At 40.9% G+C, this 27408-nt stretch overlaps 1 protein-coding gene across 7 annotated transcripts in view; it reads right to left on the bottom strand.

Moving 5' to 3' along the window:
• ZNF521 (zinc finger protein 521) overlaps positions 1–27408 on the bottom strand; it is a 258352-nt gene that overhangs the window by 135908 nt on the left and 95036 nt on the right. For all 7 annotated transcript variants that reach the window (XM_067546457.1, XM_067546465.1, XM_067546435.1 and 4 more), the window contains one exon: positions 11067–14419. In XM_067546457.1, the coding sequence (XP_067402558.1) occupies positions 11067–13979 (2913 nt within the window). In that variant the 5' untranslated portion in view covers positions 13980–14419. The remainder of the gene's footprint in view (positions 1–11066; positions 14420–27408) is intronic.

The raw sequence follows: 27408 nt of genomic DNA, 5'->3' as shown, positions 1-27408 counted from the left end.
TGCCATACTTATTCACCCTACAGATTAGTCTTTTGTGCTGTACAGTTTTAAACCCTTTTCTAAAATCCAGGTAAATTATGTCCATGGCTTCCTCTGTCAGTGCTTGTGGTTTTTTTCATCAAAATAGTCCATCAAAATTTTTAGATATGATCCCTCTTTTGTGAATCTGTGCCCTCTATCCTTCATTAAATCCAAAGTTTGTAGGTGTTCCTCTATTATGTGTTTGATTAGGCTTTCTATCATCTTCCCCCACTGTTTAAATCAAACTTACAAACCTGTAATTTCCTGCATAATCCTTACATCCCCTGCTTAATGTCTCTTAACAGTAGCCTTTCGCTAGTTCATTGATACCTCCTCTGTTTCCAAAGAGAGACTGCAAATATATCTGCTTAATGTTTCCTTTTATCTTTGGCCACTTCCATTTCACAGTTTCTTCTTTCTTTGGGGAAAGTGTGTCTATTTATGGCATCTGCCCCCCATTTTCACAATGGGAGCACTCAGACAAAAACCCAGTTTATCAATACCTGCTTCTTTGATCCACAATACTAGTTGTAGCCCCACTAGTATCTCCTTCCACTGAACCTTTGTCCCCTACATACAGTATCCAAAAATCACTCTACAACTTCTAATGCAACCTGGCTTTTATCCTCCTTTGTTTGTGTGAGTATGCAGCATTCCTTAGTTTAACCTATGTACTTTTTAGTTCTCTCCTGCATGCAATATTCTTTAATTCATAAACCTGTATGCTCCCCTCTTACCTACAATGACTTTTTGCATGTACTTGTTCATCCAATACTGGCCTTCTCTCTGTTGCTAAGTGACTTGCCCAACCTGCTCACACTTGTTCAATAAGACTTTCAATCCTCTTCCTCTTCTCCATTTCAACCCAGGCCAAGAAGACTCATTCAACCTAGTCAATAGCCTATCCATCTACTGTGTGACATATCACCTATCATGTCTCGTTCCAAAGGGTATGTCAACACTGCAATAAAATACCCATGGCTGGCCTGTATCAGCTGAATCGGACTTGGTCTATACTACCAACTTATATTGGTTGGAAAATCCACACCCAAGCAACTTCGTTATACTGAGCTAACCCCCAATGTAGACAGTGCTTTGCTGACGAGAGGGCTTTTTCTGCTGAGAAAGCTACCGCCTCTCGGGGAGGTAGAGTACCTACAACAAAGGGAGAAGCTTTACTGTGGGCATAGGTAGCATCTTCACTAAGCACTACAGTGGCGCAGTTGCAATGCTGTAAGTATAGACAAGTCCTCAGGCTCATGGGGTTCAGGCTGCAGGGCTATAAAACTGCAGTTTAGATGTTTGGGTTTGGGCTGGAGCCAAGGTTCTGGAACCCAAACATCTGGCCCAAGCCCAAATGTCTACACTGCAATTTTATAGCCCTGCAGCCCAAGTCAGCTGACACAGGCCAACCATGAGTGTTTTACTGAAGTGCAGATCTCCAAAGACAACAAGCCATACAAAACTTTGAGCTAGGTCTGCAGATCACACTATATCCATTTGCAAGTACCAAATTCTGAAATGACATCACGTGACTTATCTTTGTATTGTTTTTATTGTTACCAGTGTGCTTGGAGCTGCACGAGACACATAAGCAAACTTGGCCCCTGCTCTGAAAGAGCTTATTTATCCATTTACCCCATTCTTCATCACAGATCAGATTATTTTTGACAAGTGCCTTAATTGAGGATTTATTTTCTGTCTTCCTGAACGCTTAAGCTCTCAGAGAACTAAGCATATGTTAGACAGCTTCACTGAATAGTTAGCCATTTATCTTGCTCAGAGGGGCACTGTCAACTTGCATTTTTTTATACTGACTAATTTTTAAATATTCCAGTTGCTAACAAAGTACCCTTTAATTAGCATATTCTGATTGTTTTAAAAAACTGATAAATTATTTTATAAGGATTTTTCTGTTCTCTTGTTGATGTTTATTAGAGTCTTAACTATACAGGGAAAAGAGTGAAAATGACTATAGATAAGTGCTGTCAAATCCACAAGGTAAACAAGCTGAAAAGTAATATTTTCCTAACTTCCTTCTTTATAGCTACTTGTAGCTATAGAACATACTACATACATACATTTTTACATAAGCGTGACAATGTCCCTTGAACGTGGCCTTTTCTATTACGCCTAAAGAACCTTTGCTACCATTCACCGTTGTCTTTTGCCCTTTTGCATTCTAGATCCTTGAACTCTTTGTATAATCAACTCCTTGATGTCTGAGGCTATGTCTACACTTACCTGTGAGATTCGGCGGCAGTCGACGGGAGTTACGCAAAGTACACAAAAAACTTGCGTAACTCCTGTCGACTGCCGAGCTTCTCTTCTGTGCTCCGTCTGCACTGCGCTGCGCTGTTCCAGTCGACGCAGCACTATGCTACTTGTGTAGCTGGTCTTAGTATGTCAATTTCTGGATGACTGAGCAGGTCTGCATTGATTGCTCAGTCGATCCAGAGAAATCGATCTGACAGCGGCGAATTTGCCGCCATCAGTGTAGCAGTAACCTCATCTACAAACCTGTCCTCCTCTTGACTGTTGCCTAGTGAAGCTAGATGGCTTGCAAGGTCACATGACCTCATGCAGAAAGTACCACATCTTGCAACGTTTTAAAATCACAGCGTCTTCCTTTCAAGATCCCAAATCCCTCACCAGACCTTTGAACACTCAATATTAAAGTGTAGTTCTTGTCAGAAGAGAGACTGTAAAAATGACATCATGGGTTCAATATTTATTCTCTCTCAGTTACTTCATTTCAGTTTTTCATCGTTTACAAGTACAAACATGATTTCTCTAACTTCCAACACTGCAAATTCGACCTGGATCTGAAAAATAAATACGATTTGTCTGCCTCCCTACCCTAGGCTTGATCCTGCTCCAGAGCAGTGTTCAACAATCAGAAGTCTGTTATGCCTATCAACATCTCCTTCCGGATCCTTGCCTTTCTGCCTCCTTACTTAGGCCCGATCTTGAAGTGTGTTGCCACTCTGGGAGTTTCCTGAGTCACTAGAAGTTGCTGACAAGTCAGTAAGAGTTGTAATGCTTACCATCATTCAAGACTAGGCCAGCTGATGTCAGTAATAAAGATTTTGCAATCAGAATTCAGTTGATAATTTTGTTGATGATGCATGTGGCAGTGAAGTATGATCTATATTGTAGATCAGAAACATGCAGGACGCTGATATATGGAGTAAAATAGTGTCAGTTTTTTAGTCACTTTTTTATCTCTGTTTGTTTGTTTTACACTATAAGGCGCTTTGAGGCAACCATTCAATAAAGCCACCATGCACAAATTCCATGCACAATCAGCAACAGCTGTAGCCCAACAAAACTAACAGTTCACAAGTATTCACAGGAGAATACTCTTTTGCCACTATTTTCTGTCACAAATTTTGTAACAGCTCTCAGGATTTCGACACAAAAGCAAAATTTAGGGCTCTTTAAAATTTTATACACCAGTAACACCTTTATTTGTTTATTTCAACACCAATAACAGTTTCCTCCAACCCCATGAAAACAACTGCCTTTAAAAAAAATAATATTGACTTTTCTTTACAACATTCCTCTGAAAGTGGCCCTTTAACCTCTCCTGACCTTACCGATCCATTTTAATCTGGATCTTCATCGAGTCCAGCAGATTCTGGACATTATCCTACCAAGGTAACAAAGCCTTACCAAATAGAACTTACACTAAAAAAAGTAATACTAATATTAATGTACAAAAAAAAATTAATCACAAGTACATTATATATAAGAATCTGAACTATCAATGGTAGGAATACGCCCCTTATATCCCAAAAGTGCAATTAGAACTGCGCTGCTGACAGTCACTGGGATTCCCTATGGATACGAAGACATGCTCATGCTGATCTGCTTGCAAGATTGGCATCACAGGGCTAGTCTATGCTGGCAATGGCAGTCGACGGGAGATACGCAAGCCACATAACATAGCTTGTGTATCTCTTGTTGATGTACTTACGTTCATGTAATGCAGCGTCTTCACAGCATTGCATTGATGGGAGATACCTTTTCAGGGAGGTGGATTAATTCAGTCTACCGGAGAGCTCTCTCCAATTAACTGAGCGGGTCTATACAGACCCTCTCAATCGACGCCGCTGCATTGATGCCTGCTGCAGTGGCAGTGAAGACATATGCTTAGGCCTGGTCTATGTTTAACTGATATAGCTACGCTGATGAAATCCTTAATAGAAATGAAGTTATACCAGCAAAAAAATCCTCTTGTCAGGATAATTTATTTCAGAAGAGAGTCCATCCAGGCAGTTAAACCAATATAATTGCAGGAGTATAATTACATTTGTATAGTTATGCCAGTAAATTTTCCCTGTAAATAAGTCCTTAAGCCTATTCTACACTAGAAAATCTTTGCCAGAATAGCTACACCTGTATAGCTGTACCGGCAAACTCTCCTAGTACAGACACAACTTATACTGGCAAAAGATACTTTGGCCAGTGTAGCTTATAGCAGTTCCCTCAATTAAATATGCTCGACCAGTAAAAAGACTCTTTTTGCCAGTATACATACCTGTGCCTGTGCTATGGCTTTAGCTAGTAGAAAAATGTAAAAAATCACCTCCCTTGCTCAACATGATCATATCAACAAAAGTTTCTAGTGTAGATCTCATCTGAGGCCTGGTCTACACCACAAAGTTAGGCTGACAGAAGTCGCCTGGTGTCAACCTATATCTACATGTGTCTACACTCAACTTGTCTCCAGCTGATGTAAGTGCCTCATTGCGACAACATACTAGAAGCACCTTCCCAAGTGACACAGAGCCATGATCAACCTACTGAGGTCAACACAGTGAGTGTGGACACTGCATGACTTGTGTTGACCCTAACAGTCCTCCGGAAGCTGTCCCACAATGCCTCATTCTCTGAGACAGTGGCCACTCTGATCACAATTGTAAATTTCACCAGTCAGAGATTGTGGAGACCGGAAGCCATCTTCCCCTCTACCCCCACACCCCATATACATTAAAGCCCTCTGTGTATTTTTGAAATGCCTCTTCCTGATTGCCCAACTTGGTGAGCACACCTATCAGCTCTTCCTTATTGTGTGCAACAGACCATGCCAGCTGCACACACAAGATGCGCTCCAGTCTGGAATTTTGGATCTCCTGGGGCTGCGGGGCGAGGAGGCTGTGCAACCAGAGCTACAGACTAGCCATAGAAACGTGGACCTCTACTAAAATATTGCACAGAGGATGCAGGTAAAGAAGTACAAAACATGGATGAAAGCAAAAAGATCTAACTTTTTGCTTTAGTTTGCTTTAGTTAGATATCCGCTAAAGCCACCACAGCTTGTGGAAAACAGTGCCAATACTGAGTGCCACTGCCCTATGCTTGTATACCTGGAATAGAGATTAAAATTGTATTATTTAATGAAATGTGAATACGTATGTGTTTAAAAAAGATTTTATGGGCGTAAGGGAAGGGAGTTTTGAAACTTAACTGCCCCTTTCTGTTGTGACTGTAAATCCAGTGATACATATGTCTCTTTTTATCAGCCACTGCCGTCACTGTGGCCTTGAGGGGAACCCTCCACACCCACAGAACGTCAGACAGTGAGGAGGAGAACATGTTCAGCAATATCTTGCAAGCCCGTGCTGCATCAGACCGTGAACAAAGGGTTTGGAGGGCCAGCAGAGCAGATGGTGTAGAGAAGGAAAGAGCAGACAGAAGAAAGACCCGGGAGCCCCAACAGGAAAAGGAGCTGCACCAGGAGATAATGGTTCTTCTCAGACAGCTAACCCCCAAATGGTGCAGACCCTGATTAACCAATAAGTCCAAAAATCCCTGACTCCCTAAACCTCTGCAGTCCTTAGAAAATTCCATGGTAGTAGCTCCACACAACCCACCCCTACCACTCCACACCGGGGGGGGACAACAAGGAAAGCCACAGCTTTGCATACACTGATCTGAGCAAACCACGTTGTGTGTGTTCTACAGTGGGCTACATTTGTGCACTGAAATGAACAGAAATGTTCGCTGCCTTTCCAATTTTAAAGTTCTGTTCCATTAATTGATGTTAAAAATATGGATTGAATTGCCTGTTGTTTTTTTTGCACGTTGCTTTTCCACAGTGTTTTTGCACTCAACAGATTTCTATTTTTAGAGAACAAAATTATCTTTATTAGTTTACAATGCATATTGCAGAATGCGTAGTGATATTCAAAGCACACAATACTTGTAAATGTACAGCAAGGACCACATGTTCCTAACAGCACCAAAGCTCCAAGTCTGACAACAGGCAAGCACAGCACACTACTAGGGCTGACTGTTACAGTGATCTTTCAAAGCCCCCCTCCTCTGCACAGCTCTGCATTGGGCTCTTGGAATGGCCCTAGTGTCTGGCTGTTCAAAGTCAGCAGACAGCCCCTCACCCTCTAGCCTGGCAGCAGCTTTTCCCCCTTTGCCTTGCAGAGATTATGCATGACACAAGAGGCAGCAATAACCATTGGGATATTTTTCTCACTGAGATCCAAATCTAGTGAGTAAACACTGCAAGTGTCCCTTCAATCTACCAAAGGGACATTCAACAGTCATTCTGCACCTGCTGAGCCAGTAAGTGAATCTTTCCTTGGTGCTGTTGAGGTGGCCTGTGTATAGCTTCATGAGCCAGGAGAGCAAGGGTTAGGCTGGATTCCCCCAGGATCACTATTGGCATTTCAATATCACCAATGGTAATCCTCTGGTTGGGAAAGAATGTCCCTGCTTGCTGCTTTCTGAACAGCCCTATGCTCTTAAAGATACGAGCGCCATGCAACTCTCGCTAACCAGTCCACATCGATATCAGTGAAGGATCCCTGGTCATCTACCAATGCTTGCATAACCATAGAAAAGTAGCCCTTTCTGTTGACATATTCTAATGTAAGGTGGGCTGGTGCCACAATAGGGATGTGTGTGCCATCCATCTCCCCACCGCAGTTTGGGAACCCAACTGCTGCAAATCTATCCACTGTCACAGTCCTGTGTAGGAGAAAAGTAAGGGCCCAACACACTGGCATGGTAACAGCACCCACTGGGGACTTTCCAATTCCAAAATGATTTCCTGCTGACCAATAGCAATCCCATGTTGCAAGCTTCCACAGTGAGATTGCCACTCACTTCTCCACGCTCAATGAACTGCTCATTCTGGTGTCCCTGTGGCTGGCAGGCTGGGGTGAGCTCAGCTCACAAACCCAGGAACGTGGCCATTTATATCCAAAAAATCAGCAGCCACTGCTCATTGCCCGAAACCTGCATTGCAATGCAATCCCACAAATCAGTGCTTGTTTCTTGGGCCTAGAAGCGGTGCTCCACCATCTGCAGCTGCTCCATGAATGCCACCAACAATCTTGGAATTGTTTTTCACTAGGTCCCTCAGCAAACTGTCTTCCAAGAAATCATCATGTCCCTGTTATTGAGGTACTTCCTACAGGTCTGCCAATACAGGAGAATCGTTTATCCTGTATTTGCAGTGTTCATAAAAATATGCACATGTCTGTGGGCTCCATGCTTCTGTCAGAGGAGGTGGACACTAAGTGCTGCACAGCCTTTTAAAAGATGAGCTATGGATGACATTACGGGATAAAGAAAGTTGCATGCTGGGAACTTGGCCCCTAGCTCCCAGAGATGCCTGTGCAACTCATTTCTACCCCACAATGCATTGCAAAAATCCCCCAAAAGGCATGGCGCCTGATGGCAAAACACAGCATGTTGGGATACCTACCTGCAGTGCACTGTAATTTGTATCCTGGTGGGTATGCACAGCAGCAACAGAAACAGCCAAGTATGCGCACACCTGAGCAATATACAAACTTCAGGAGCTGTACGCCAACGTAACTTGCATTGACCAAAGTTTGTAGTGCAGACAAGGCTTAAGCCTTAAAAGGTAAAGCAAAGCTACTAAGTTTTCTGCTGAATCAGGAGTTCTCCCATTACGTGATTCATTAACACAAATATGATAACTTTTTAAAGAGGGGCAACAGAAATAATAATACTTGGCACTTAAATACTTGCTTTTCATCTTCCAAGTGCTTACAATCATTTACTATTAATTAAGCTTCACAACACCCTTTTGAGGTCTGTATTTTACTGATGAGGAAATTGATACAGAGAGGTTAAAGTCAACAAAGAAATCAGTATCAGAACTAGGACTGAGTTCTGGTTCCCAGTCCTCTACTTAGACAACATCTCTTTCTCAACTTCTAAACATGGATTACCACCAATGTTGTTATTCTAGCTATTAGTTGAATGAGCTAATACACTATGCATTAGCAGTAATTCAGTAACTTCTGAATCCCCTATAGCCAATGGTTAATAGCTCATTAAGTATAGAAACAATACTAGGGTCTGTCTACTTTTAGACATTTATCAATAGTTACAGTAACTTTTAGTAACTAAAAATCAGAAATTATATGGACATTGATGAAAGGATATGAATGAACTATCTATTTAGGTCTGTTCTTTATATAGGATGAACGAAGAAGAAAGAGAAGCTGAGCAGTAGCACCTTTTTAGCTCAAATGTAGAAACAATCACCTAAGAAACCAGGAGATATAAGTTTTAGTCTCACCTTCCACTTCTCTGTTGAAAACCACTGTTTTAATTTCCTTAGCATGTATGTCCATTATTTAAATAATGAAGGGTTTGCAGAACTGTCAGTGGGACCACAACTCTCTATATTTCTCTTGCTTCAATAGTTAGAAAGCTCTTAACATCCTGTTCAACATTTCAAACCATGTAACAGCCAATAAAGCAAATGGAATCTCTGCTCTGTTTATTACTATGGAAATTTTTTGTCAACATTTTTCAAAAATTAACTACAGGGGCATGATAAGTAGATATATTTTCCATGGGACACTGTCATCTTACAAATCATATTCAAAACAACAACAACTGTCCTTATCTATTCTAACAACACCACTTTCAACTACTAACATTTAGAAATCCAATTTACTTTTCACTCTTATTTGTTTACATTTCAAATTTCTTTCTGTGGGGACACCAAAGTCTTGCTTTTGTTCATGATCAGTTTCACTTTCAAGTTCTCGCTGTTACAGGGTCTGGGTCGCTGACACTCTATAGGGACATAACCTTCTCAAGATTATTGTATCTGCCATGAGCAAAGAATTTGAGGGTCCAGAGATCCCTTATCTAGAGGCTAAAACTGCAATAATTAAAAACACAGTTTACAAACTGGAGATGGGGAGCTGATTGGCAATTTTAGGGCATATGAATGATGAATGGGAGGGTTGAAAAATGACCTAAAGATCTGTTATTTAAGGATTATCAATCAGAAAAAAACATTTTGTATGAAAATCCAGAGGCAGTAAACCTATTGAGAGTGGAAATTCTTTGAGATTATGTGGACTGTTGACTTCCCCCAACCATTAAAGTGGTTGGTTCTATCAATGGAAAGGAGAGAGGCCAGTCAGAAGGTTAAGGTACAGGAACTCTGATTATAACATGCCTCAAGTTTATGGAGCGCAATAAAATCTTGATGGAAATAAAACTAGGTAGCCTCAAATCATGATGAAGGGGAGTCAGATCTCTTTCTGTCCAAGATGTAGAACCGATTCATTAAGAAGTATAATAGCTTTTGAGGTTGCCAAGGAAATGGCCAAACGCCCGGGAATATATCTTAATGTACATGATTCTGAGTGTGCTTTGGGAAACCAATATAGGTTTTCAATGTGCCTGAGGAGACAGGGACCTTTTTAAACCACAGGAAACCACAAGTAATATTGGAAAAAGTGAAATGAAACTAAGATGACCTTTCAAAGAAATAAGGCAGGTCAGCCCATGATTCCTATTCAACATACCCTAGTATCATCTCCCTACTCTTTCCAATAACTTGTACTGAAGCCAGTGGAATATGTCACATTTTTCTTTTGCATTTCTCTGTTAATAGAGCCATATTATTCAATGTCCCTACCACTGGATATTCTAAGATCTTTCTTTATCCCAGCAGATGTCATCACAAATATGGGGTAAAGACATTGACGGGAGAACAGTCATTTGGGCCCATTCTTCCCACCCATACTATATCCATATGCATCCCATAGCAAAGTTTAGCAAGACTTTGGGTACAAGCTACTTTTGGAACAATTTGCATGTGATGAGCTATTAGGCTTCGTGAATTGTTGGAGTTTTATAGGCAAGAAATCATCCCCAAAATCTTATATAGCACATTTTATTGATTTAACTTATTAAGGCAAAAAAAGATTCTCCCTTACCCACCATATGGATCAGTTGTGACATTTCCCTCCACCCTTAATATCACCCCCACTGTATCTGTTGGGCTAATGTAAACAGGTGAGAGACGATGAAATCTTTAAAAAAATTGGCACTATTGTTTAGTGTAATTTTACTTTTTAAGTTGTTCTGCATAGACAAAGTTTAAATCATCAGGTACTTAGTGCGCAGGTGTCATTGTGCTATCTAAAATATTGTTAATAAAAAGAAAATTAATAATGGAATTGCCATGGAAAGCCGAATTTCACCACTTACCCTAAGCAGGTGATAAATTGCTGAATTTCATTTTAATCAAAGTATGGTAAAGACAGGGAAAATTAATGTCAGAACCATAATTTACAAAAATAACTCCCTGAATTTTTGTTCACAAATATTTTTTGAACTGTCTTCCTTTTTGCCCGCGTATTGGCTCTATATATTTTACTTCTATTTCATTAACATTCTCTGCCATAAGCGCAACTCATAACAAGGGATTCCAAGTGACAATGAAGCTAAGTTAAGATTCCAGATCTCAGTTGTGCTGGCATGAAGACTGATCTCTTAGTGATACAGAAGACAATATCCTAGGGAGACTGGAAATAGTCCTGTTTTGCGCCAATCAAGCCAAAACATAAGGCATATCAAGAAGCAAGTAATTGCTAGCTAACGGCTATTGGAGGAGCTATGCCATGGTTCAGTCTAAGCAGTTCCTGGCAAGTAACAATAAGTCCTGAGAAAATGGGTGAGTTTTATCAAAGAGGTGAAAAGCAGCAACAGCAAAAGAACAGCAAAAGAAAAAGGTTTACCTCATCAGATTGAGAAGGGCTGATTCTGGGCATTGGAGATACTTGTGGTGTTTTCAGCTGTGTACTGTTGCTGTCTGGAACAAGCTCTCTGTGGATTGACTGGATATGATTCTGGAGTTCACTTTCCGATTCAAATTTAACATTGCAATTAGAACAGCGAGTCTTCAGTCCCCCTGCCTTGCTTTTGTTCTCAATGGAACCCAAGTTCTCATTTTGGCCCAGACCTTGTCTGTTACTGCTTGAAGGGATGTTGACACTTGGACTACCACTTTTACTGAGATTAACACAGACAGCGCACAGACCATATGGCAGACCGTTGATGTCAAGTTTCACTAAATCCTGTTTTGAGCGAAATTCCTTCAGGCAAGAAGCACATTTGTACAGTTTCTGAAGATGCTGTACACGCCCTGTGGCCTGCACTGCAGAACCATTTCCTGTTTTTTGCATGTGAAATGTCCCATGGATTTTCAGTTCCAAGGTAGAGGTCACTGTTTGCATGCATACCACACAGCGGAATCCTGTTAAGGAATTTCTCAAATCAGGGTGCATTTGGCAATGCTCTAAAAATTCCTCTTCACTCTGGAGAGGCATTTTGCAAATTCTGCAGTTTCCAGTGTCCAGGCTCTTACTATGCGTGACTTTATGTTCAGTAAGAGTCAGAAGAGACGGAAACCGCTCACCGCATATTGGGCACATATAATGTTTCACTGGTCCCAAGTGTGTCTGCATATGTTCACGGAGCCCATTTTCAGAGAAGAATGTTCGAGAACACACATTACACTTGTAATTCCCTTTAATCAGCTCTGCCTTCTTTTTAACTATAGCACTTTCGCCAGGTCGGATGTTGTGGTCTCGAAGTTGATGATTCTGCAGAAGAGTTTCCATCGTATACGCTGCTCCACAAATGTCACAACCGTACATGGGCTCGGACGTATCAACATCTTCTTCACTGCCATCATGGCTGTTATGGGACTCCTGACTATTTGTCAGCAAAGTCTGGAGCTCCACTTCCTCTTTCTGAACTTGCTCCGATGCTCCATTTGTTCCACAGTTTGGAGTTTTAGTTTCAAAAACACAGTGTTTTTCCCTCAAGTGTTTCTCTAGCAATATAATAGCATGAAAAGCTTTGCTGCAGAATTTGCAGTTGTATTTTTTGCTATGTGTAGTAATGTGGCACTGAAGCTCCACCTCTGTACCAAACGACTCGCCGCAGAAAATGCACTTGTGCACTTTCCCTTGGTTCTCCAGGTGGTTGTGTTTAACATGAAGCTGCAGGTCAGTTTCATTACGGAAGTCCCAGTTACAGGACGTGCACCTGTATACCTTCTTTTCATTGCTATGCTTTACAGCCAAGTGTAGCTGAATGGAGACTTTCGAGTCAAAAACCTCTTGACACAAGGTGCAGCGGAAGAATACAAAGGTATGCATGTCGAGCAGGTGTTTTTGCAAGTCATCCACTGAAGTGAACTGCTTGTCACAGCTTTCACAGATATAGTATGTTGAGGTTATCATGAAATGAATTGTAACATGCTTCAGCAGTGACTCTTGGTTTGGAAACTCCTTGTTGCACTGAGGGCAGGTCAGTTTTGGCAGGACAGTGTCAAGGTGGGTTTTTAAGTGAGTCTGAAAACCATCCAGAGACGTATACTTAGCACCACATTGATTACAGACATATTCACCTGCAGGACGTGGAGGAGCGCCACCTACAGCCTGCATCATCTTTAAAGAAGTCTGCTCTATAGATACAGGTGATAACGGGCTCAAGGCTCTAGATTTCTTTCCATTGTGGATGTAATTCAGTGCCAAAGGAATGTTCTTATGGTTCTCCTTGATATGCTTGTTCAATTTAAGGACACTATTAAATATTGGAGAATTAGTACAGTAGGAACAGGAATATACTTCCACTACTGGATCTTTTGGGGTTCCAAGTACAGGGGAACCAAAACGGGAACTGCTAAGATCACAATGGACTTGTCTAATATGCTCTTCCAAAGAAGAATCAGTAAGAAATCCCATGTAGCAATGGGGACAAAAGAATGCATTACTGTCCTTAGCAGCAGGGTTTGCAAATCCATGAGAACATCGGATATGTTCCTGCAGAGTGTTGAGGTCATTAAATACTTCAGAGCAGAAGTTGCACTGGTAGACCATGGCAGGCATAGTAGAAACAATCAGTGCTGGGTCTGGAGCTTCATGGACTTGCTTAAGATGTTCATTCAGATTATAAAGTGAAGGTAACACCTCCAAACAATACTGACAGATATGCGCTTGTTCAGGTTTATCTAAATGCATAGTTTTCAGATGTATCTGCAGAACTGCAAGGCTTGAAAATAACTGTTTGTTGCAATAAATGCAGCTGTAGGTAACTTTTGCTTGCTTATTTGAAGGACCAGTGATATCTGGTCCTTGTTGGGCTGCCCGCTTTCTTCCACGACCCTTTGTTATTGGGGGAGCCGTTTCTACCATTGTTGAGCTGTCCACTGAGAGGTTTGAATCTGGAGTGGTGCTAGATACTGAGGTGTAGCCAACAGTTACCAAAGAAGGGCTGTTGCTATGATTGCATGATTCTGGTTGCTGGTGACTATCCATGTGGCTGTACAGTTCTTCCACGGTATGGAAGTTCTCTGAGCAAATGCTGCATGAATTCTTCTTTTCACCATTATGAGCCTGCTCCATGTGATTTACAAGAGAACTTTCCTCTACAAAGAGTTCATGGCAATAAACACATTGAAGAGCGGCTCTGTCTTCATTAGGGGAACACTCGGGGTGACATTCCGCTATGTGTTTCTGAAGATCTTCAGGAAAATCAAAGCCTTCTTCACACTGACTGCATTTCTGAGTGTCTTTCATTTTCCACTCCTCCATTCTGGAGGCAGACTGAGAACCATCCTTGTTTCTCTCATGAACTTGCATGTGACCATGCAGTGAACTAGAAGAAAGGAATCCACGTCTACAAATGGCACATTTATATGGCTTGTTGGACGTATGAGTCTTTAAGTGAATTTTAAGATGATCACTCCTTGAAAATGCTGCATCACATTCACTGCAATGATACTTCTTGTCTCCCGTGTGAAGTTTTATATGGCGATCTCTGCTCCGCTTGTGTTTAAAGAGGCGACTGCAATACGTACATTTGAAAGGGAGCTTGTCGCTGTGACTTTGCTCGTGATGCTTTAAGTAGCTGAGCCGACTGAATGACTTGTCACAGAACTGGCACGGATAAGGCAATCCTGGGCCACCTTCTTCCTCACCAAAATCACAACCTTCTCCATGGCTTGGTGAAGTCTGGTCTTTGCTGGAAGGTGATGAAGCTGGCCATGAGCAGGTGGGGTCATCCTCAATATCCACTCCATCTGGAATGAGAAAAAAAACATGCACATATGCTTATTCACCTGCAGTTCAAAGTTTATACACTAAATGTGCAAAAACATGCATAGCCCTACTACTTCTAAATAACTGAAAGAAATATGCAACATACTGAACTTGGAGTAGGATACTTTTCAGATCCAACAACTTTTATCCCACATTTATTTTTATCAGACTGTAAAATATAAAGTTATTAAATAGTTCTGTGCCTATACTACCCTTTTATTGCTTTTTTATCATCCTCTCTTAGTTGCAGGATATATATTATACATTGACAACTTTATTAAAATGCAGATTTTAATATATTTAATGTTTCTTTTGTATCCATTGTAAAATGATTTGCATATTATGTGAGCATCTGAAGAGTCAAATGAAAGGAGGAAATATTACAGAAATGATTTAAAATTAATGCAGTCAACCCACATGCCTAGTATTTAATAAAAAATTCCCTGTGCTTTTCCTCTTTTTTTTTCCCTTAAAGTTGGTTCTGAAAACAGAATCTTTAGTGGTCATTATTAATATAGACTTTGGTGCCTTCAACAAAATAATATTAAAAAATTACAAGGAAGAAAGGAAATGGACAAAAAACAATAAAAATGATGTCTTCTCTAAAAAAAAAATGCAGCCAGGATCTCTTCAATAACTACCATTTGGTAACCTCAAGCCAGCAAATGGGTTATTAAATGTTCAAAACAAACTAACAAATATTATTATACTAAGTCAGCTGGGATCAAGGAAAATGAGAAAGTTTCACAAGGGCCAGATCCCAACAGTGTATTTTGTTTCTAAAGTTCAAGAGGTTGCCCACCATTTCTTCCTTTTTGCAAAAGACTCAGCCAGCTGAACTTCCTTAGTTAAATAGAACCTGTACTTTTAGGTGATCGTAGACAAAGCAACTTGTGAAAAACTGGAAACAGGAAAAATGATACATGATTATGGTAAAGACTGAAAGATTTATGAGTAACAAAGAAACGAAAAACAAAAACGCAAGCCAGCTATTAAACTAAACTAGATATCCATGATGTTACTTCATTTCTGAACCAGGTGAGTTTTAATTAAGTGCTTAACAGGTGCTATCTGGCATTTTTGCAGCCTTGCTTTTAAACAGACAATGATGTAGTTTAATTACTGCATTTCTAGTATAAAATGTCTTTTAAAGAAGACAAAATGCCAGACAACCCCATCTAAAACAAATAATTCTTTATTCCCTTCCAGGGGCAACATCGTCGTCTTATTTCCTTTTAAAAACCAAAGTTGATTAAGATAATACCATAAAAAATGACTGAATAAACCCTTGGGGAAGTATTTTTCTTAAGAACTTTTGCTAAGTTTCTTAACATCTACAGCCCTCTAACAAGGAATTTATCACATTAACATGAAAGTTAGAGCTGGCTTATATTATGTAAACAAATTCCAAGCCTGCTTTCTTTAAGGTAACGAGATTTTACTAGATTATCAGCGTCCTGCTTATCCACAGGAAACAGATGAGGATTCATTCCTTTCCTGCCTCTAGAAACTGATGACAACACCATCTCACTATCAATGCCAGATGGCAACCATCTAACTCTGAGAAAACAACCAAACACCAATCCTGGAACCTTGCCCATTGCAACAATGCTTTTTAGTATAAGTTGAAAATTGCATGGTTTTGTATCCTCTTATTACTCTGAAAAAGAGGTTTTTACAAATTACATACACATAACATTACATTATACACACATACACACTACACAACTGGCTTGCACAAAAGACATTTAAACAAACAAAAAAACAAATCAACGAATCTACCCTCTTGTTGAACTGATGACCAGGTGTTTATTTTCTTTCAAAATATCACTCCTTTCATGTACCAACAACCTATCATCTACTAAAACATTTAACAAAATACTGAAAGCAAAGTTTCTCATTGTTTGTGATGGATACTAAATGATACTAGACAGTTGGGGTTTTTAAATTGTCACATTAATGGCTACTTCATTCACACCAGGCTTTTGGTGAAAATCTACATTCTGCACTTTTGAATTGCAGATATTGGCTTAAAAACTAGAGCAGGTTGCAAAATAGGACCAAAAAAAATCTAATTTTTAATCTCCCCCATACACTTTTTTGTCAGAATTTTATTTTGGCTGAAATTTTCCAAGAAGCTTTATTAAAACAAATAAACACACACACACACACACAAACTCTTTGTCCTTTAAAAATCAAATAAATATCTGACAGATGAACCACTACACTGCTGGCAGATAAACAGGAATTTATGTCATGCTACTGAGGAAAGAAAAATAGTCTGCAACTGCCTAGGCTACATATTTTGTAACCAAATTTAGTATTAAATTGTATATCCTATCCAGACATGATATATTATTGTATAAATGCTTGGAGAAATATATAGTAAGTGTTATAAATAGTGCACTATCACTGGCATTGCACTAAATCACTTTCTTTTTGTAGCCATTGTCTGTGCGTTTTTACCTATTACATAACTGTGCCCTTTAGCTTGTAAATCTCAAACGGATGCCAAGCAGGCTGCAGGGCCAGATTCAGGTTCTATATGTGACCACGATATAAGCAAACGGTGGTCCCTTCCTTCTCCCGCATCCAATTCCTTTTTGTTTGTTTGGAGGAAGCGCCTTTAGCTTTTATACAAGGTAAAAAAAGTGGAAGGGGAATGGGGCTAAAGGTGTACAAAAACGTTTCCTTTGCAGTGTTTTTATTAATCAAGTCCAAAATGATTCACTGCAATAATCCTCAGCATATAAAAAGAACAGAATCTCATTTAAAACAAAATTAAGATTTACAAAGATTAATTTCTGTAATTATATTTTAAAATTGAAAATCTACTTCTTCAGTATGATAAAAGGAGCCATTCGCCTACCAATGCATGGGGAATCCCTCCCACATAACATCAATGTAAGGCAATAGCAAGTTCCTGACAAAAATTCTGCACCCACTCCTCTCTACACCACTTAAGGGCTGCAGTGAGGCCACAAGCAGACCAGCCATGAAGGGATGAGGTACAGACTTCTGCTCGTGCTTTTCACCATAATGGGAGACTCTGTGCCAGCCTTTAACAGGCCAACACACTTGAGTTATGTCTACACTGCATGCTTTTTTGGTGGCGTTGACTGTACATACATGCATAGCCCCCTCTGACATGGGCATTATCAGCTGCGTAACCAGCGAGGCAGGGTTAGGTGAGTAAAGACATGCCTGATGGGTGTACGTATGCATGTGAGCACATACACTACACCGCTTTCTGCTCGCCCAAGCTGTGCCTCTGTGTCTACACTGCAGGAAACGACTCCGGCAGCAGGGAAAGGCTCAGGCAACTCCCTGCAGCTAGTGACCTCCTCCCGCCACAACGAAAGACACTGGCAGGGGGGAGAGGCTGACATGTGTTGCTCAGTGTGGACACAGTCTGTTTTTCACTGTAGCGAGGAGCTACGTGTACGCTACACACAGCCACCCGGGGTGCGCAGTACAGGCGTAGCCTTGGTGAGGTGGGTAGCTGGCTAGGAAAGAGCCACAGAATCCATAGCTACATGGCCATAACATTCATAGGAAGAGAGGAGGAGCAGCCGCTCAGCGGTGCAGTGGTAAAAAAAGAAGTGGATAAACCTAAACTAATGCCCATAGTCCCGAAATGAGAAGTGCGTGAACTCAAGTTTACCCGAGTTTACCTCTGACTACAATACTACAGCAGCCGCTATTCTAACCTATGCGCTGATACAGCAGTCTCAGAAGAGCTATACCGAACAGACCTGCAGCTAGGTAGTGAGCTGAGGTAGTGAATTTTACACTCTCCAATCCTCATGGAATTTCCTACACAAATCTGGCTCTGCGTGAAGAGGGTAAATTCCACCTACTGATGGGAGAAAAGACCCTGAATCCCTTCTCGCCAATCACTCTAATAGAAAATATAAGTAATTTGCTGCTACTCTGCAAATAACCATGTGCATAAATCTAGAGACACCAACACATTCAACTATATCGACATTACTACACTAATTTAAATGCTTAACCAGCTTTTTTTTTTTTTTTAAATACTTTGGATGAAACCGTACCTTCAGATGCACATGTACAACTGCCACTGAGCTCCATGGGAGTCGTGCACATCTATGAGGGCAGAATATGCTCCTAAATATTCTACAGAGAGTATTTCTTGGGGGTTTAAACTATATTTTGTGTATTGACTTGTATCTTTTTTTTTTTCCCCTTCGGTGCACACTAAGTGCTACTTACTGAAAATGCCTTTTTTGTGTTATGGCAAGTATTCTGCGTTTCAATGTGATGCACTTAACATGTCCATGTAAATTTTTAATTTTTGGAACCAGTCACTTCACACTAGCGGACTCTAAGAGAGCTCTAGCTCTCAACTGAAAAACTTTGCTGGAAATCAGCTACAAGGCCTAAAAGTCTATTTAAAGATGCAAATGTGTGTGAATAGTTAGTGCAGATGTTTTTCTACAGCAACTGTACTCGCTGAGTTTCACCATTTCCATAAAGCACATTAAAACAAGTGTGTGAACACTCCAAGATGAAAGTACCAAAGACTCCTGAGACTTCCAGTGGAAAGTAGAGCTGCCTGACTTTTCTCCAAGCAGACAGGAATGCCCATGATTCAGCAGCCTGAGTAAATAAAAGAAGTCCTTATTTCCTAATTTTGCTGGCTGGCCACACTGCAGCAGTCTCTGTGCTGCTGCCAAAGGGGATGCAAAACTGGAACTACACCCAGCAGCTGAAGGACTGCCTTTGTTAGCCAGCCAGGTCTTCCTGACCATCTTCTGGCAACAAAACTGCCATATCCTGCAAGGAAGACCTCCATCTCACTCTTGATAGTTCTCTAGTCTGCCTAATAGGACTAAACAACAGATTTTGCCTGGTCTGTGTTGGAAGAGGACAGCTGGAAACTCAGTTAGTAACACCTGTTCAGTCATATTTATGGGGGAAAGTGCTCACTACCAGAAAAGTGAAGTAATACCAGAAGGAGTTATTCCATGGGGGCAGGGAAGCAGCAGAGTACAAAGCACCTCTGTGGTGCGAGTAGCCAGCCACTCATGTGCCAGCCTCAGGAGCTGTGAGTCTTGAAAGTGATCTTATCCCTGGTGCTGCTGACCAAACAGTGCTGCTTCAGAAAAGAGCATATAGCCACCAGGAAGGTGCATGACATACACGTTTTGGCTGGAATATTCTGCAGGGCAGAATGAGTTGCTCTGTTGTGCCTTATTTTTCTGTATGATTTAAACAACCCTTAAAACTTCTATATACTTAAGGAATACCATAGGTATATCTATGTGATTTAAACTATCTATATGATTTAAACAACCCTGAACAAGCTTTGCTACTAATGTGTAAATGGCCATAGTTCGAGAAAAAATTGCAGTGAACCTTTTAATAGCATAAAAAATAACAAAATCTCTCTGAACCAAAAGTGTCAAAGTGTATATAAAGATTAATAAATTAAGCTTGACAAGACTCTTATAAATAGGGCCCTACTAAATTCATGATGCATTCTGGTCAATTTCATGGCCATAGGATTTGAAAATGAGTGAATTTCATGTTTTCAGATGTTTACCTCTGAAATTTCATAGTGGTGTAACTGTGGGGGGTCCCGACCCAAAATGAGGCTGCAGGGGGGTTGCAAAGCTGATGTAGGGGGTGGGGTGTCCACGGGATTGCCACCCTCACTTCTGTGCAGAGCTTCCTGCAGCCAGAGGAGGCTCCCAGAGGTGAAGTGGGTACGATCTCACCTGTGCTGCTGGGAGTCCCCAGCCAGCGGCTCCTAACTGCTAGTCCCAACCAGTGGCATATTTACTCATAGGCCCCACAGGACCTGTGCTTATGAGCCAATTTAGAAAATGGGTGCCCCAAGTCCTGGCAGGAGCCACGGCAACCCCAGCAGGAGCTGCAGCAGTGAAAGATAATAGCTGGGGCGCCCTGGACCTCGACAAGAGCCGCGTAGGCAGAAGGCCCAAGCCTGGGTGCCCTGTGCCCCAGCAGGAGTTGCAGGGGCAGAAGCCCGCAGCTGGGGCGCCCCAAGCCCCAGCAGGAGCCGCGGGGGTGGAAGCCTGGAGCCTCAAGCCGCTGCAGAAGCCCTGGTGTGGAAGCCCCAAGCCCAATTCCTGGGCGGGCTGGGGAGGGACAGGACTTGTCCTTCCCCTGCACGGCCACTCTCAGGGGGAAGATCGGAGCCACTTCCACGTCTGGAAGCCTGATCCAGCTGCAGAAAGCTCTGGGGCTGCTGCCCAGCTTGGAGCTTCCTGCAGCAGGGGGAAGTACCCGGAGACCAGTCTGATCTATATAAAGCACTACTGGATTCTCCCTATTTTCACTGGTGGGGTTACAGAAGCACAGAGAAGCTAAAGGATTGTTCTCAGGTCACACGTGAAATGAAATGAGATGAAATGGAACCCAGATCTTCTGACTCCCAATTCTGGGCCATAACTGCAAGAAAAATCCTTTCCTTCACCCGCAGTGAGGAGTCACCAAAAAGAACTAATGCTGCTGGATTACCACACAACGCAAAAGATACAATCCTTCAGATGCCTGGACACCTCTGTAGTGCTGGTCTTGCTGATATATTTTTGCTACCTGGGCTAGTTAAGTGTAACGGCAGACTGGTCACATAACTGTCCTTATGGGATTCAGCATGATATATGTGGAAGTACTACATAGCAAGATTTCCTTAACAGGGCCAAGATTTACAACAATGGTTACTTTTGAAGGGAATATAAAAAAATATTGACAAATCAAGTACATCTAGCACCAGGACATCTATGTACATTATTATACACACACACACGTATATATGTTAGGTAATATATATAGGCATATGTGTGTGCATGTGTGTTATTATTGATATGTATTACCCTAGCCATAGACCAGGATCCCATTGTGCTAAGTGCTGTGTTACACACACACACCCTTGCTAATTTTCAGGAAGGCCCAATACAAAATAAAATTCAAATTAAAAACCGAAAGAATAAGTGTCAGCCAAGTAGGTCAGTTAACTGGGAAGATCATAGACTTCCGCTGTTTTAAATCTTTGCATTTTTTTGTGGCTAATTGAGTAGAGTGGGTCCTATAGATCATATCATTTACATATAATGGCCATTTCATGTTTTAGTGCTGGACAGATTTTATATTGTTACTGCTGCTAATTGTCTACTATCTTGAAAATGAGAGAAGGAATCTTATGGGAATGTGCAGGTGAGAACAAATGCTAAATGAAGAGGTTAGATATTACTGATATAAAACAGTATTGTATAATTTGTGATAAGCGTATACACATAAGTATTATTCTCAGGTCAGTTATGTGTCAACATGATATAAAATGCATCAAAATGTGCCAGTCATCAAACAAAGCTATTGTTTTATACTTTTTTAATGGGATCATTGGAAAATGTTAAAGTCACTTTAAACGAAATATGCATTGTTTCATCATTTCCTCCATTCTCAACAGAAATATAAACAGTCCTGGAAAAACTGTAACTTTAATAATACAACCACCACATTTTTTTCACGTCAATGGTCCCACATTAAACTCACTCATTTGTCTCATAACTTATTTAACTACTTGAAAACTAATACTCTGTAATGGGTATTCAAAAGAGAAATGTGAACTTGAAAAATTATTTATAATTTACAGATGTTTTTAAAATCTATCAATATTTCAAAACTATTCTTGGAGGACCAATTAAATGCATTAACAGTTGGATTACTGGGGGGAGACACTTAAAGGGATTCTTACATTGACAGCAGCAGTGGGCGGGTTCCCCCCCTTTTAAATATTATGATAAAAAAAAAGAAAAAAAGAAAGATTCCAGAAACAACAGCTTAGACCTCAAACACCTCAATGCCTTTATTGCCTAGGTAAGTCATTAACTTTCCTGTCCTGTTCTCCTAAGCTAACCCAAGTCTCCAGTTCCATTATGCCTACTTCACAAGACACATTACTATTACGTATGTGGAAAGGAACATAAATGTTTTTCCTTTCTTGTTACTTAAAGTTCATTTGAACAGATGGAGCTCAGTGCATTCCATCTTCTACAGCCAAATTAAAGTGAAAACAGTGCATTCCTAAGCAGCTCACTTTTAACCTCAATAAAAGCTGATGTGTGTGTGACTTAGCTCGAGACCACATTCACCAGCCAATCCATTCAAGGAAACCAAGCCTTTGTGTTTTTCAAGGCAAGGGGGAGGAGGGACAGAAGACGTTTTCAATTGTTGGGGTAGAATCGCTCTTCAATGCTCCTCCACACATAACTAATGACAGGCACCATATGCAGAGCTTATTAACCACGTTCCATTATTGAGAATCCCATGTTACACAATTAATTTACAGAGGCTCTTTATTTATGACTAGAGGAGTACTAAGTGAGTCAATTAACACATTTGTCTACAGTTTAAACATGACCAAAAAAAGTTTAATACTGCATTTCTTCCACTCTGTTTTTATTTCTTTTTATGCAGTTGTTTATGTTATGAGTCAGAGACCACCAGGACCGCTCCACTGAAACAAAGGTCAGAAAAAGTCATCCCTGTAACAGTTACATCAAGGATCAAGATACTGGGAGGTGAGGAAACCCCATCTCCATGCACATTTTAATATATTAATTTTCTCCTAGAAATCTTTACATAAAATTTAACACCAAGTGTTAAAACAAAACCAAGTGATTAACGACATCTTCCATGCAAAAGTGAAGTCTCCCCCTTGCAGGAATATAATCATTTAGGTTTGTTACTAGTAGTAGTGTTGATACTGTTTCTTAAGGACAACTATGAATGACTGAGAGAAAATGGGTCAGGTTCTTTATTAGACTGGAGTGATTTCACAGGCTTTCTGCTTTTGCAGAGCCCCTCTCTCTCTAGTTACCACTGTGCATGGGAGTGGCAACTCTGTGGCCCTGAGTCTCCCCTGCAATGCAGCCCTTTGTCATTGATTCAGCAGCAAAGGGCTGCTTAAAGGTAGCAAAACCAGCCCCAACGTAAGGGAATTCGCCAACGGCACAGAACCAGTCGAATGGACTTATGCTGCCCCCTTGCCAATTGATAGCATAGGAAGCACCTCCAGGGCAAGGGGAGGTGTAGCCAGAACACATTGTCTGTTATGTAATGGCTCACAGATGGATGCTACAAGCTGGCAAAATGGGTCTGCGACTGCTCTAAGTAGTCGGGGGGGGGGAGGCAGGGGGTGTTCCAAAAGTGAGTTGAGGCCATCTTTGGTTGCCTCTTCTCTCCTCACCAAGCACAAAAAAGGAGAAAAGAACATCTGGCCTTGCATGTTTGTACTCAATGAGTTTTCTTGCCATTCTCTAGTCAGAGCTTGGGGGGGGAGGGGAGGAGGGGTGTTTCCACCTACCCTTCCAGCCTCCATGGCCACACAGCCCATTTTCCCAGCCGCCAGGGTAGTGACTGGCATTTAAATACATCAACATCTTCTAGCTGGGAGCTGACACAATAGATGGGAGTCCCTGATCAAGTTTCAGGGAAAACACCTTGGTAGAAAACCAAGCACAAGTCTGCCTTCTCCCCTGGCTGCTCCCCTTCTTTTAGTTTAGTCCTCGGGTTTAAACTATGCGCCATCTAGTAAATCTTCAAGTCCTTTGTCTGATGGGATGCATGGTGGTGAACAGGGGTGTGGGCAAGTAGATGGGTATAGGCAGGAAAAACTAACGGATGGAATAAGTGAGAAAAGAGAGGTAGGGTATTGAGAGCTAGATATATCTGGATGGGGGGAAAGTGAGTCAGACAAAATATAGGGGAGGAAATAAAGAACATAATACAGGGAAAAGAAAGACAAAGGGATAGGAGAGGAAGAGAAGCAATAAACTCGAAAAGACATACTGTGATCTCAAAGGAAAAAGAGAGAGAAAGGGGAGTGATAATTAAGCCAAAGTGACAAAGTAAGCTACATTATTTGACAATATGATAGAATCAAACACAGTAAACAAACAATACACAACTGCTTATTCCTTTAAATGGCAGGGATGGGTGGTACTTTTCATCCAAGTTATCAGTCTTATCCACACTAGGGGGGTTTTGCCCCAGCATAGTTCTAGTGTTGCAAATTCTTAGCACAGACATGATATACTAGTATAAAAAGTGACTTGCCCTGGTGAAGCTTAGTTCAGTTTGAAACCAGCGTAAGCTGCATTAGTACAAATCACTTCACTTTTTACATTAGTGCAGTGCATTGACGGCGGGGGAGTAGGTGTCAGGTACATTTTCTAGCAGAGGCAACAGACAATGCAGGATAAAACCACCCTTGCAGCTTTTTTTCAGGTCAGTGAGAAGTGACATGGGGTGGGAAGGGGCTCACATTCGTGTCTGGGAGGCAAAGAACTGGGGAACAGAGGGCCAAGCTGGAGCCACAGCTCTTTTTTGCTGGAGGGGAGAGGGAAGTAAAGGGCCTGATTGGAGCCTGTGGGTGAACAACTGTGAGAACGAGAGCGTGTGTGGATGGCTGACAGGAAATGCAAGCGGGGCAAGAGGTGTTCAATCCAACTACTGGCCAAATCTAACCCTTCTTAGCTACCATAAATGAGATCTGACATGCTCTGCAGGCCAATGTGGATGCAAGATCAAACACTGATATGAACAAAAATCAAGGAAATTATATCATCTAACTCACAGTTTCCAGAACACTGACGTGCCCATAGGTGCAGTGGTGTAAGGTAAGGGATGCACTGTCAGTGGAACTTCTTATGTTTAAAAAATATAAAGTTTAATTCAGATCTTTAATGGCACTTTCATGAAAGTTTGTTTGGGTGGCTTAATTTAATTATAAACAGGAAGGGGAGATTGTTTTAAAAAGGCAACATTTTTCTTCTCTGACATTTAGTTCCATTCAGGAAAGCCAGCTGAAACTCATGATTAACTGTCTGAAATAGAATCCTCTCCAGAAATTTAGATATCTTTGCTTTGTTAAAAGCCTGCAAGTAAAAGAACCCTTTGCAGCTTCCTCAGTTTAGAATGGAAGCACGGTGTGAAATACAGTAAATTAAGCCTTTTTCTGTCAGCGCTGGAAAGGAGAGTAGAGGAGAATAGCTGCTGGATTTGAAATGGTTTTTTTTTTTTTTAACTGGCTTCATTTACATCCTGTCTAAGGTCTTCTGAGTAGCGCAAGGTGTCTTATCTCTGGCTACCAGGGGGTATTTTACAGTCAAAGCAGTTAACGTACTTTCTCTCTCTCTCTCTCTCTCTTTTTTAAGGCCATCTTATCTTATCAGACCAATCTCTTCAGGCTGAGGAGAACCCACACTTATCAGCAGCTGTACACTATATTGACAGCTCAGTGCTGCTAGAGTAAAATGAAAGCATAGAGTGGAGAAAGATCAGTTAACCTGTTCCATTCTCAATTTAGACTATCCTTTGGTTTGTCTAACTTCAGGAAATGTTGTATGTCTTTTCTCTATTTACTTGGATACAGAGGCACATGATCACATCATCAGTCACTAAATCTGGTGCAGAGGAACAGCACACAGGCAGGCATTGTAATAATCCCCCATGATAGTTTGCCTGTTGACTCCTAAGTGTGAGCAATGTGTAGCTGACCTCTGTGACTCCTCCCCTATGTGACCTTATGTATGGGGATTATCCTGGAAGTATCTGAGCAGAGGATTGCACAGCAAAACAGAAAAGAGTGCAGGGCTTTTCTGGTGTGCTACAGACACTCAAGGATAGTAAACTAGACTACCTGGGCACAGTGATGGAAAAACACAAAGGGCCAGTAAATTAAACTGACCATGTGAATTATGTAAACTGAAGCAGTAAAATAGCTTCCCTGAAAGAGAATCTGAAGAACATCCTGCAAGTCTGTTATGGGACTGGAAAATCTGGAAGGGAGGCAGTTTATTTAGGTTAGTCCTCCATAACCCGCTTTGGTGACTGAATAGCGTGATGCCTGCAGAAATTAAATTTGTTAGTCTTTAAAGTGCTACAGGACTCTTGTTTTTTTGTTTTTGTTTTTTGTGTGTGTGATATAACTAGTCAATTATAGCACCCAACTGTAACTTGACCATATAACTAGTATCAAAGAAAATAAAAATATAGAATCCAGCACTCTTGCTTACCACTGAAATAAAAACTAAAGCCATAGCTATAAAAATGGACAGATTTCTGTAGCACTTGATGGCAAATACAGTGAACCAAAACTAAAAAGTAGTTAAGACTGCTGATTCTTATTGTACAGATCACTCACCATAATCTCAAGTAAAAAAGCAGTAAATGATCAGTTATTAAACATTCATTTGTGTTTTTAATACTTTTTTGTTTTTATTTTTTCCCTTTTCCTTTTGTACCTCAGCAGCCCCTGGGTACTTTTATATTAGTGAGAACCCAAGATTTTCCCTGCAGAGAAGATTCTATATTAATTGTCCATTATCTTGGTGTGTCAGCACAAAGGAGAAGAGCAGGAATCCTCTTTCCAACTGGTTTCACCTCTCTCTCCTGAGAGTGATGCCCTTGTCAGGGCATTAAAGACATGAAAACCTGCCACTTATCAGAACTGTATTTGAATCGAACTACTGTCCTTGAAAATAGTAGACACCAGATACCATCAAAATGAACCCCAGTGGCAGCTCCAGTTCCACTGTGATTTAGACAATCTTTTAAAAAAGCTTATATGTAATTTGTGATTACATGTGATTAGTAGCAATATAATTACAGCTGTAGGTCAAGAATAATGAAAATGTGTTCCCTTACAGTAAAAGAAAAATGCAATAATGAAATGAAAAGTTCACCAGATAGATACTGCTGAGTGGCTGAAACGGTGAAGTTTCAAGATGTTATATTAACATTTATCATAGTGAATAGCATTTAAAATAATTTTTGAGGAAAGAGGAAGAAGCTGTGTAAGGAAGGAGACAAAGCTGTAATATTTTAAGAAGCAGTCTGAAAGATTTTTGTGGTTTTAAGCCTCAGGACACATGTGAATGTAAACTTATTGCTGAAGCAAATCGTAAAACTTTTTAAT

Source organism: Emydura macquarii, unplaced genomic scaffold, assembly GCF_026122565.2.
Source record: "Emydura macquarii macquarii isolate MOO-44397 ecotype Brisbane River unplaced genomic scaffold, CSIRO-AGI_Emac_v2 contig_212, whole genome shotgun sequence".
Lineage (NCBI taxonomy): Eukaryota > Metazoa > Chordata > Testudines > Chelidae > Emydura > Emydura macquarii.
Note: the sequence above shows the minus strand (reverse complement) of the source record. Positions and strands in the feature narration are given on the sequence as shown.